We start from the raw sequence: 13,438 nt of genomic DNA, 5'->3' as shown, positions 1-13,438 counted from the left end.
CCGACCCAATGAACTGGAAAAGAACAACGCTTGATACCGACTCCGATGAACAAAGAAGCCAACCCTGGACTGAGGTCAACAGGAAGAAGAAACTTCCAAGAAGAAACCATCCAAGATTTGACACGATGCCTACCCAACAAGAAAACCCCACTATTCAGAACAGCAACCAGCCGGCTAGGGAGAATAAAACCTATTCCTTCAGAGTACTGGCTGGAAACTCTACAGAGGCTTTCAAGGCTATTGCAGCCTTCGAACAAAAGCACAAAAACATCCAAATGGTTGCCAAACCCAACAGGCAAGGCCAGTGGACCATATCCACCATGGATACAAGAGCCCTGATAACTCTTAGGAGCACCTCGGACATTAAGCTGCAAGACCTTAAAGAAGAAGAGAAAATCAAGAAAGCAGTTGTGGTTGGCTACCCAACTGATATGATGGAAAGCCACTTGTTAAAACTGCCCAACATTACTGCGGCAGACCGTATGAAAAATAAGGCAGGCTTCCTAACCAAAGCCACACTTGTAACCTTCAAGGGACCACATCCGAAAAGAGTGGACTTAAGCATCTTCGGCAGCTTCAGAGTAAACAAATATTACCCTGATCCCCTTAGATGCTATAACTGCCAGAGGTATGGACACCACAAGGACCAGTGCCAAGCCAAGGTCCTAACCTGCGCAGTCTGCAGCCAAAAACCCCATACTCTCGAGCCACGGATTGCAAGTCTGGGACGTTTCCAACATACTATTAAAACACCGTCATTTATAAGTTCATAGAGCTTATCACATTTTCATATTATCACTACTTTCCCCTGTATCCAATGTTGTCATTTTAAAGGACTTTAAATTAAAAAAAAAATGGAAACAATTTAGGAAAACTTTCTATCAGCTCAAAATGCAAATTAAATTTATTCAACAGATAACGAGCTTATATGCAATCAATTGCAAGCAAGAATGCCACAAAAATTCAAACAATATCAAACATACGATGGCAAGCTTAAAGTTTTCTTTTATTATCAGTGCAGGAGAGAGCGAGAGATAAAAAAGCAATAGCATTACAGTGTATGGCCGAGTGTAAAAAACGTGCGGTAAAATTTACATCTGAATAAGGTTTATAACAATCTTTTTGTCTGCATTTTCCAATTGATTCTCTCTCTCTCTCTCTCTCTCTCTCTCTCTCTCTCTCTCTCTCTCTCTCTCTCTCTCTCTCTCTCTCTCTCTCTCTCTCTCAAAAATTATCAGAATTATACATAGATCTTCATTTTCCCTACTCATTACCTTATGATTCCCACTGCGAATAATGAGTAATGCAAGTGTGTAAACGTAAACGAACTTGCAAGTTCTCAAAGCAATTACATTACACATTCACAACGTATTAAGTGGCAGTCGTAAGCAACATTTCTTCATAGAGATTACAGGCTATTGCTGGGAAGTCACTTTACAGGTAAACCTAGAGGGCCACTCATAAGAGAGCAGAATTATTTTCCTCTTGACTCTACTGCGTACTTGTACTTCGATGTATTTTTTTGTTTTTATCTTATGGATCTGTCCTTAGCTCATATCCCCACATGTCCACTAAGGTTTGTTGAAATTGGCCAGGTAGTTTTATTGCGTTAAGTTAAAAAAAAAAAAATAACATTTTCAAAGTACAGCTGCGTTTTTGTACTTAATGTAATTTATCCAATATTCAAGATGTTGCAGATCTATCTTTTGGTCATACTCAACATGAGTATCAAGTTTGGTCAAAATAAGTACAATAATTTTTGTGTAAAGTTGCTTACAAACAAGCACACAAATAAATAAACTAAGAAGCAGACGAGAGGTGAATACATACCCTTCGATAATGACCCATTAATAAAAAGAGCTTATTCATTGAATCTTAATAAGGAACCACTGTAAAGATCTAAGAACATTAAATAAGATTCCAAGAACTTTAGTTATGGATCTTGGCTTTAAATACTCCCCGATGTAGCAGTTTCAAATTACCCCTTCCAAATCTTACCCCCCCGGTAGTTTGAAACCGGTTTCAGGGTACCAGGGGGGGGGGGGACTTGAAACTGGTTGCAAGCTACCGCCGGGGGTAACTTGAAACCAGTTTCAAGCTACCCCCGGGATAATTTGAAACCGGTTTCAAGCTACCCCACTGGTTTAAAACTACCCCCTTCCTATTTGCCCTGTATCTCGTCATTTATTAATATTAATCAATTGTTTTTTACCACAGTCAACACAAAGTTATTAGGTTACATCTACTGGTATAATTTATTGATGTTATGTATCTTTTATTGTTTTGTTCTTTTTTGCGATTATCATACAAGTACAGTGATGAAAGTACGATCGATACGGCTATCATTTACGTGTTATTTCTTTTTCCAAAACGAACTCAGGACACATTCCTTTTGTAAATTTGCATGTTGTATAATACCAGGTCTATAGATAGACCTTAGTTTAATACCAATGCACACAAGTCAGGTGTTCCTTAATTCATCGGGATGACCACAAAGAGGACGGTAATTACAATGACAATTTCTCGTCCTGGGGCCGCAAATCAAACGCCCTTTGTTTTTATCTGATTATCTTGTACGTGGTAGTACTGTAAGTCACTGATCTCTGGTGTGTTGGGATGTATACAAATCCAGGTTAACCCGATGATCCCGATCACAGCATCACTTGTTCAAAAAGTCGTCAGTATGGCTGCTGAACGTAAATCAGACAACCTCGATATCACTGACTAGGACTACGCAAGGTCTTGGGACTACGTAGTGAACGCCAAGTACCCTCAAGAGGCTTCGGAAAACGAAAAAGTCTATCTTAATAGACTATACTTTGTTAAATTTACTAAGGCCGATGTGTATCTAAAGACAAAAACACATGGTGCCATATTTTCGTCTTGGTAGTATACCTTCTTCCTCACTAAATTCTTGCAGTGATCTGCTTTGGGAATCGACCACCAAAAAAAAAAAAAATAATTTCTACCCTGAAGGCCACAGTCAAAATGTCTGTTTTCTTTTGTCCTATTGTCTCTAACAATAGTTATTTTATCATTTTTGTTGACAGATCAACATGCTCGATATATTTTCTTGTTATCAGTTTGCTTTTATTATTTCTCTAATGATACAATACCCATTTGGCTTCTCGTTATATCCTTCCTTTATTTCTTTTTCCTTATTTGTTTCCCTTCCCAGTAGGGTTGAAGCTTGGCTAATAATAACAAATATAATAATAATAATAATAATAATAATAATAATAATAATAATAATAATAATAATAATAATAGTAATAATGATAATAACAATAATAATACAAACAATTCTATACATCTAAATATTATTTTGAAATTAGTCTATGGACAGACCAAAACTTCTTTGCTGATACAGATGACAACATAATTTCCAAGAAGATTCCTCATCAGAGAACTCTAGACTTATTACTGAAGAATCAATATATTTATCGATCACCACGTCTTGCTTTGCATCGTCTTCCTGTAATTTTTCGGGGTGTTTTACGGTATTCACCCCAACACCACCCCCCCCCCTTTTTTTTTTGTTGCCGAATGCATTGATTCTTTTATAAGTAGGCCTACCCTTAAATCTACCATTTTTTTTTTTTTTTTTTTTGGCTACATAGGTATTCACTTATGCTCAAATTTCTTACACTGGATTATATTGGCAATAGTATGCAGGTAGACGAATAATCTTTTAACCATTTTCAACAGTAATTTTAACAATCACGTGAGGTTTTTATCAATATTCAGAGAGTATTCCTTGACCATTTCCAAAAGTTGGCATTTCAACTTATTGTCTCTTGGTGATACGCCTTTTTGATGAGCCATTAATTTATCTGTCTCTTGTTTGAGGCTGTTGGAGGTTTATCTAATTTTGCACCATGATAAGATTCGTTACCATTACAATTATGGAAGATGGGAATATATTCGGTAGCAATTGCTTAAAGAACCTTTGTTCAAAATTACGTCACTGTTCATTTGATTGTAATAGTAGTTTTGCTTAAATTGATTGCTTCTGTTGTATGAAAAATTACTTTAAAAACATCAGTAACAGGACCTCCTTTCTGTTTTTCTAAAGCAAAATATTTTGGAACATTACAAACAATCTCTCGTGCTTGTCAAGTAAGTAGCCTACTGTTGCTCTGTATGGGGATGGATGATCTTCCATTCTGACTGACAAAGCTTATGATGCTTTTTTGTGTCTCCCTTATTGGCTATAATCTTTGAGGCATCTCTCTTTCTCTTTCTCTTTCGCTTTCTCTCTCCTACATCTGGTTGTGGGGCTAAGCAGTAAGCTACTTTCGTCACAGGTGGTTCCTGCTAGTACCTGCCCCCCCCCCCTCTCTCTCTCTCTCTCTCTCTCTCTCTCTCTCCTACATCTGGTTGTGGGGCTCAAGCAGTAAGCTACTTTCGTCACAGGTGGTTCCTGCTAGTACCTGCCCCCAAGGGATATTTTCTGACCAAAGCCGATTAATGAATGTCCATCGCTGACCTGTGAAACTATATCGGAAAAGTGGCAATTTTGTGGCTCGTTTCTTTATAGTACGACTGAATAATGTTTCAAAAGTATAACAATTAGAAGCTGAGATTTGATATAATTAAAGTTTAGCATTTAAATTAATCGTATTCATTATAACCATCAAATGGCATCCTGCTCTCTTTATTTTCGAAACACAATGTCGGAAATATGCCAATGTGTGTTTTTTGTCTTTATGTACATCTCAAGCTTCTTTGTAAATTTGACAGAGTAAAGCGCCAAAATACACGTCTCATTGTGGATTTTTGTGTCAATTTCTCCACGAATATTACCGTGTGAAACTCATGCCCCTGAAGCACACGAATTGAATATATTTGAGATGATGAAAGAAAACAGTTCTCGACAATCACACAATAATTCTCTACCTTGTCGTTATCACAAAACCTTGAATGACAAAGTCCGTGGAATCTCACGTGTCGTATAGTTTAATATTTTGTCTTAAATACGAAAATAAATTTTTATTCTGCTAATGCGAAGTCAGCAATAAATGGTTGATGCATGTGTGCACTGTCATAAATTATTTTCTATTCCGATGAGGAGGTAACTTGAAAACAGAGGGGGTGGCTTGAAACCGGTTTCAAGTTACCGGAGGGGGCAGGGTAGCTTGAAACTGGGGGTAGCTTGAAACCTTTACACCGGGTCCTTTTCTTCAAACACAAAAAGAAATCCCAGAATTCCCGCCCCAAAAGCTCCTTTCAAAGCTTGGAAAAGACCGAAAGCTTCTTTCAAATCTTGGAAAAGATCGAAAGCTTCTTTCAAAGCTGGGAAAAGACCGAAAGTTTCTTTCAAAGCTGGGAAAAGACCGAAAGCTTCTTTCAAAGCTGGGAAAAGACCGAAAGCTTCTTTCAAAGCTGGGAAAAGACCGAAAGCTTCTTTCAAAGCTGGGAAAAGACCGAAAGCTTCTTTCAAAGCTGGGAAAAGACCGAAAGCTTCTTTCAAAGCTGGGAAAAGACCGAAAGCTTCTTTCAAAGATTGGAAAACCACCTTGGAAAATTTCTGCCCTGTTGTTTCTCCAGAAGGTCCACAGGACAATATTTCATAACGAATTTTAGGGAAGAAAAGAAAAGAGAGAATAAGAAAGGGAATAGTGAAACGGTGGGAACATTTCCCTTTTTTTTCCCTTTCTACCTTTCCCTTTTCTATCCGGCAGCATTTCAATGAGACGCAAAAATTGGACAATGGGTGATTTTTTAACCCTATTCGGTAACCAGTGGAGGTTTTGGTAGCGTTCATAAAAATTGAAAAGACATTCGAAACGGATGGTGTCAAATATCATCAATATCAATGTATTAATATAAAAAGGAAAACATCAATGTTTATGATTCAGAGAGGAATGCGGCAGAAGTGCGGTATTGATGACAATTGCAGAATAATCAGCACTAATTATATTCAAATATGCTATCCCAAAGATTTCAAGATGAACATACTGTTTACTGTATAGCCTACCACCGTGTACATTTGCAAGAAGGAGAGAGAGAGAGAGAGAGAGAGAGAGAGAGAGAGAGAGAGAGAGAGAGAGAGAGAGAGTTACATATACCACTGCTATTTGTCGAGAGAGAGAATATATATACCGTTGCCATTCGTCATATCTCCAAGCAAGCATCAGGAGGGGAGAGGCGAGTCAGAATCAACAGCCACCTAACCATAAATTAAACATACATATGTAAGTACGTGCAAGAACGAAAAGGAGAATGCGATGAGGGGCGGGTGGGTGGGGGGTTTTATATATGGTGGGGGCGGTTTCACTTCTTCTTCTTCTTCTTAGATTGCCTAGTCCTTTTGACTAGACACGGGCTCTTGCTTACGCAGCCCGTCTGTGGTATGGGGATAGATGTGCTGGGTTAACCTTTATTTTTATTAAAAGAGCACAGGATAGGCGATTAGTGGACATCCACCTGGACACGGCCGCAGCCCTGCAGGTCTGACCCTCCTGGCAGCGGGGCCTTGACAATATGTCTGCACCCACGGGTTAGTACAGGCTGCTCTGCCCCTAGAGCGTGGCCTGTTATGGTTCCTGTGAAGCAGGGGCCTTGTTTTACTTATACATTCCCGTATAACTGCCGAGGGTCAGAGTTGGGCTGCTCTGGATGGGGAGGCAAAGTATGGTTGCTGCAACTACTATGAGATTCAGGGCCTCTGTAACACGGTTTTTTGGACTTTGCTCCTTATCAAAGCATCGGATGTAGCTGAAAGTTGACATATGTATATTTTACAACCACACACAAATTTTGTCAGCATTATCAATAACCTAAACACAATAGTTTTAATTTTTATAGAGTAAAAATGATCTAGCCGACGCCATGGCCAGTGATAACGAGCCAAGAGTCGAAAACATTCACTACGTAAGCAATGTAAACACTTTTTGACAAAATTTTGCCCCGCCCATCCACCAGACACCCATTCAACTTCTTCCATCGGCTCTGAAACCCATAACAGTCAAGAATGGCTAACAGGATTTGGAATTGCCCCCGTGGTTGCAAAACTGCATTTGTGTTACGACTTGCAACTTTATACAGTCAAGAGAAAGCCCGTGGCCATATTTACTATAGCCTGAATAGGTAATTATTCAGTTTCTAGTTTAAATCCAATGTTTATAGTCTGATTTGTATTTAGCGTAACAGGATTATAATACTTGTAATGTCATTCAGGCTTTTGAACATTTCTATTAACTATTCACTATGCCACCAAAAGAGAGAGAAAGAGAGAGAGATTGTATGTAAACAGTCTTTATATAACTATTTTTGTTGAAATAAGATTTTTGTGCTAAAATCTCCATCAGACCAACCGTGTTAGCTATGTTTTGGGCATGACTGCATTTTATAAATAAATCCTGAATAGTTTTAGGTGTTTTATTTGTACATCTAATGGGAATTTATAGAAGTGAAGTGAACATAATTCATTTATCCTTTAAAATAATTACTACATGTAGCAAAACAAATAGTAGTAAAGATGATAATGCAATGAAGGAATGATACCATACTTTATCTTTAGCTTCAACATCGGCAATAACATACCCAGTTGCCATAATTTGTCAGCTTAATGAAATAACCTATCATCTAAAGTTAAACTAAATTTCTGAGGAGGCCATGGCTTATTGCACAGTGAAAGAATATGACAAAGACTTTATGAATGGCGGAACGATACATAAATGTGGGTGGGGTATTTGTGCTAGCGTAGTAATACTACTGTACTGTAGCAGTAGTGCCGTAACAGTACTATACATGAATTAAACGTTTAGGCCAACTGCTGGGATCCTTGAGGATCATTTACCACTTCTTACAACTACTCGAAAAATTAGTTTTGATAGCCAGAATTTAAATTTTCTGATCCAACAATGCCCATGATAGCCTTCAGTGTTATCCTGAATTACAACGAGGCCAAAGTGGGTGGAGCCTCATGAAGTCATCATTCTGACGATAATTACTGGTGAAGGTTTAAAGCCAAAATATGGTACCAGTTATTTATTTATTTTTTCTTTTTTACAGTAAATACGTAGGTAGCTAGACAATAAATAAAAAATACTGGACATTGGATATAGCAGTTATCAAATCAAGCTGGTCTACTACGTTTTTGAAAATTACCAACTAATCCATACACCTTGTCAATCTGATTGTGACCTATAAAGTAGACTGTAATTTCTTAGGAAACTTATTCTGGGAGTTAGACTAATAATCGAAGTGTTTTTGTATTTATTAACATATTTTGTTCGTTTGTTCATTATGACAATTCTCAGTGGAGAGGTTTCAGAGTTCATAAAGGTGTACTGCTTTGCTTTTATTTACACTTTTGTGTTATTGTTGGCAGAGGTATAGCCTTCGTTACGTATAACCAATCATCGATCGAGAAAGAGAGAAGAAATGCCGTCATAAGTTACGTAACGAGTGCGTTCGAAACCTTTTCTCTGAGTAAGTTGGCCCGTCTTCAAAAATCGTCACTTTTACTTAATAAAGTACCTAATTTATTCAACCTACGTAATGCAGAATATAGTCAAAATTTATGTGTAGATATAATGTGCATTCTGAATAAGCGTTATATTTATGAAATTCATAGAAAAAAAGTTATTGCGAAAAAACCGTGTTACAGAGGCCCTGAATCTCATAGTAGGTGTCTCTTGTTTTACTTATCGGGGGACCGGCCCCTGGAGCCACGAGCGGAAAATTCTTTAGTCGTAGGGAAAGAGGTATAGTAGCAAGTCCCATGGGAGTAGGAGGTCATGGGAAGGAGGGTAAAGGTATTGAGTGGGAGGTAGGAACTTTTGGGGCATACAGTATCCCCTGGAAAATTCTTTAGTCGTAGGGAAAGAGGTATAGTAGCAAGTCCCATGGGAGTAGGAGGTCATGGGAAGGAGGGTACAGGTATTGAGTGGGAGGTAGAAACTTTTGGGGCATACAGTATCCCCTGGAAAATTCTTTAGTCGTAGGGAAAGAGGTATAGTAGCAAGTCCCATGGGAGTAGGAGGTCATGGGAAGGAGGGTACAGGTATTGAGTGGGAGGTAGAAACTTTTGGATCATACAGTATCCCCTGGAAAAAACACACAGGTATATTAGACAATGTTACATGAGGTCAGGGGTGATAAATCACCTAGGCGGCGGGTACGATGAGAGATAAGCTGTGTATGCAGGGATGTTTTCTAGGATGTTCTTGGTTACTGCTTCTGCTGTAATCGGTGGATGGTTGGGTAGGTCTTGACGAAGGAGCGCAGTGCTGGGGCAGTGGAGGAGATAGTGGTCCAAAGGGTCACCGGCTGGTTGTGCTTCACAGTATTGGCAAGGGCGTACTTCGTCACCGATGATTTGCCAGCAGCATTTATAGCCCAGTCTGAGGCGATGAGTGATGACGGCTATTCTCCTATTTGTGTCCCTTGTGATGCCATGTGGGTCCATATCAGTTACCTGTGTGTACCACCTGGCAGTCATGGAACCTCCCAAGGCTGTGTCGCGTACATCAGACCTAACTCTGGAAAGACAGTTTTGGATTAGTAGATTTTTAATTTGTTTAAGAGATTTACTGAGGCTTACCCCTATGGAGGTGCACTTCAGTGCCTCATTTGCTAGCCTGTCTGCGGCCTCATTCCCCTGAACCCCCACATGACTAGGGATCCAGTTGAGGGTGATTTTGCGACCCCTCTGAGCATGGATCTGTGCTGTAGCTCTGATGGTGGAGAGCAAACGCACGTTCTCTTGTAGTTTATTGTTGGAAATGGCCTGTATCGCTCCTTTGGAGTCGGTATGGATGGTAGTGTCTCCTTGCTTACTCAGAGAGTCAGCAAGCGCCTTGGCTATGGCCACGAGCTCAGTCTGTAGGGTGGAGGCATGATCTGACAACCTCCAGTTGGCAACATAGTTATTTGAGACGACGGCGGCACCCGTAGCAGGTATGCTCCGGTCCACCGACCCGTCTGTGAAGTAATTGTTATTGGCCCAAGTTTGCCTTACTGCTTGGTTGGCTGCTTGTAACAGTATTTGGGGAGGGCATAAGGCTTTGGTGGAGGGGAGGATAGTGAAATTGGTGGAAATTGGGTCGGGGACCCATGGGGCTGGGGGGATGTACAGATCATGAACGTTGTCCACCCTCAGAACCGAGACGATCTGCTGCGCTCCCATCCTCCTGATTGCTTGCAGAATCCGTCCGGCATATGTGGGGGGGGGGGTCTAGATCTTCCTGCAGGTCTAACAAACCTCTCAGTTTGTTGCTGAGGGGAGATGCCCTACCTGCTTTGATGGTCTTGCACACAGTGGCGCAGAGCCTTATATCAACTCTGTTGGCTAATGGCATTAGGCCGGTCTCGGCCCGCAATAGTTGCAGCCTAGTCCACATAGGGGCCCCTTTAATGAGTCTCATACAGTTGTTTTGGATGACCTCCAGAGAGGAAAGCAACCCGGTCTGCAGGCCAGTCAGTGACGGGGCTGCATATTCCACCTGTGAGGCAATGGCCTGTACGTAGAACCTTCTGAGTAGCAGGTGGGAGGCCCCCTTACTTAGGGAGGTGATCCTTTTCATGGCTGCGAACCGGGTTGAGATCCTATGTTTGAGGTACTTGACCTGGCTTGTGGGTGATAGGTGACGGTTTATCATGATTCCGAGGTACCTATAATCGTTAACCCACTCGATAGGAGTGTTGTTGATGATTAGTCTGGGGGGGTCGAAATCATGCTTAACCGCCATGGCCTTGGTTTTTGCCGAGTTGATCTTAAGGCCCAGCTCCCTGCACCCCCCATTAATTATGTCTAGGGCGCTCTGCATCGCTCTGGTCCTGTTCTGTACGAAGTAGGGGCAGACAATACAAAATGTCATCCGCATAGATGAACATTTCTATACCCCTAGGTAGGTCCAGGTTGAGGAGGTTTTCAATGAGGAGGTTGAAAAGGAAGGGGCTGAGAATTCCTCCCTGTGGTGTGCCATTTTCCAAGGGAAGAAAGGGTGATGTGGCCCCTTGGAACGATACTCTGGCCTTCCTGTAATGGAGGTATTGTTTAACCCACGATAGGAGAAGACCCCTGACCCGCTTCTCTACCAGGGAGAAAAGGATAGCACTGGCGTTGGCGAGTTCATAGGCCTTTTCCAGATCGATAAAGGTGATCAGGGCTTTCCCGTTGTTGACGGTGGCCAGGACATCGACGATGCATTCGTGTGTTCCAATACCTTCTGTGAACCCATATAGCCTGGGATGCAGCTTACCGACTTTCCACTTGAGCCGGTTGAGGACCATCCTCTCCGCAACCTTTTCAGTGCAGCTAATAAGGGCAATAGGCCGGTATGAGTTCTCTTCTTGTGGTTTGGGAATTGGCTGAATGTTCTGTTGGCTCCAGGTGAGTGGTCTACATCTATCACTATACGTCTTATTTATAAGACAAAGGTAGAAAGCCTGTGCTGGAGCCCCCATGTGGCATAGCATACTGTACGTAATGCCGTCGATGCCTGGCGCGGTATTTTTGGTTTTGGCAAGGGCCCTCTCTAGCTCCTCTTTCGTGAAAGGGGAGTCAGTGCTGTCGCCGAAGCCACACGCCGCATTGATCATGGTGGTCCTAATTGGGAGGAGTTCCTCCTGCCTTCGCCTGGTAGGAAGGGGAAGGTTGGTCGACTTAGCACGGTCCGCAAACTCTTGCGCTATTCTGTTGGCCTCGCCAGGAGGATCTGGATGGGCTGTCCTATTGGTACGGGTTTTCCCAACAACTTTGTTGAAGAAACTCCAGATCCTCCTCAGGGAAGTGAAACCGTTCACCTCCGAGCACCACTCTAGCCACTTCTGTTGTTTGACCTCAGCAGCCACTGCCACCGCATGGTCTGTGACATGGATGAGGGTTCTATATAGCTCGTCGGTGCAATGGCGCCGAAAGAGTTTGCGGACTCTGTTGACTCTCTTGTTCATTTCCCTAATCCGTGGGTTGTAGTACCAGGCGTCTTTGTGATTTGACCTAGGGGCTTTCCTGAGGGGCATAGAACCCTTTGCCGCCTTATGGAGCTCGGATATAAACAGGTCCTGGAGGTGATCAATACTTTCCGTGGGGTCTGGCTCGTACCTGCTGGCCCAGTCCGTCATGTGGCGTGCGAACAGGTCCCACTTGGCAAGATCTGGGTTCCACCTACGCGGGGTCGGAGGGGGAGGTGGCAGTTTCTCCAAATGGACAGAAAACTGGATGCCAAAGTGGTCACTGGTGAGGACGGGGTGCAGGCCCCAGGAAGAGCCTCGGACTAGGTTGGCGGATACAAGGGTAAGATCGAGACGGCCTCCGTCTCTGTGGGTGGCATAACTTATGTCATTGAGCAATTTGACTGTGGGGAAGTCGTCTAACAGGTTAGCTAGGTGGGCGCCTGTAGGGTTAACTCTCTGCGTGGAGTTTAGAAAGGCGTGGTGTGCGTTGAAATCGCCGTATCTGCGGCTGCGAAAAGGAGTGTGGCATCGATGTTTTTATGTGGAGATTTGTATATGTTATGGATTTTGAGTGTTGTGTTGGCTAAAGTGATTTCAATACTGAGTGTCTCCGCCTCGTGGCAGTCGATGTTATCAATGGCTCTGGATGGTATTGTGTTCTTAACTAGTGTCCTTAAACCCCGTGTAGTGTCTGTCTGGTGTGCTCTGTATGTTTTGTAGTCTTTAAAGGAGAAGGTTTGTTGTTCTGTAAGAATTGTCTCTTGTAATAGAATGATATCTGTCTTGTGTATGTGTGTCTGAGCCTGCAGGAAGGCGTATTTCTGTCTGATGCCGCAAATGTTCCAGGAAAGGAAGGTTAAGGTGTCCTGTGTTGGTTGTGGCTCCTGTGTATATGTTGTATCCGCGAAATTAAACGGTGGGGTTGCAGAACAGGGACCTTAGGAAGTCACTAGCTGGTTTCCAGCTAGCTAAAGTGAACGTTTGAAATATTTCATTATAGTACTGTGGAATCATTGCCTGTACGATGTTGCAAATTTCTAAAGCGGATTTGTTTAAGTACACGTCTAGGAACATGCTTACAATCGGTTTAACAACCATTGTCTAGCCTGGACTGCTCAATTCGCTTGCTGGCGCTGCGGGTGTGTCTGCACATTCCGCTGCTTGGTGGGCAGGGGCAGGGTCAGGATTGGAGTGTGTTGGAAAAGTATCCCGTGTCGGTACTGGCTCTCGATTGGAGGAGGGAGGAGAGCTCTCCAGAGAGGGAGGAGGGGGGGGGGTATATCTTGCACTCTCCTAGTTAGAATTTGGGAAGGGACAGTAACCGGGGGGTCATCTGGGGGGGGGGGGGGTTAACCGGAACTGAAGGTTCCCTAGGGGTTGGAGGATTTACTGGTATGTCAGGCTGCTCCGAGGTGGTTGGGGGGGGGGGGACCTGGTGGGCCACAGGGGGGGGGGGGAATGATCGGGGTAGGGCTGACTTCGGTGGGGGGGGGAAATTGACGGGGCTGCTGTCTCCCTGAGGGGGGGATGG

At 42.6% G+C, this 13,438-nt stretch overlaps 1 protein-coding gene across 1 annotated transcript; it reads right to left on the bottom strand.

The window, feature by feature from the left end:
• Positions 1-9,112: 9,112 nt before the first annotated feature.
• Positions 9,113-10,138, bottom strand: LOC137636677 (uncharacterized). The gene has a single exon (XM_068369063.1). It carries the CDS (start codon positions 10,136-10,138, stop codon positions 9,113-9,115), a length of 1,026 nt encoding a protein of 341 aa, XP_068225164.1.
• Positions 10,139-13,438: the final 3,300 nt, after the last annotated feature.

Source organism: Palaemon carinicauda, unplaced genomic scaffold (assembly GCF_036898095.1).
Source record: "Palaemon carinicauda isolate YSFRI2023 unplaced genomic scaffold, ASM3689809v2 scaffold351, whole genome shotgun sequence".
NCBI classification, from domain to species: Eukaryota; Metazoa; Arthropoda; class Malacostraca; order Decapoda; family Palaemonidae; genus Palaemon; species Palaemon carinicauda.
The sequence above is the reverse complement of the archived record's forward strand: the minus strand, read 5'-3'. Positions and strand labels throughout refer to the sequence as shown.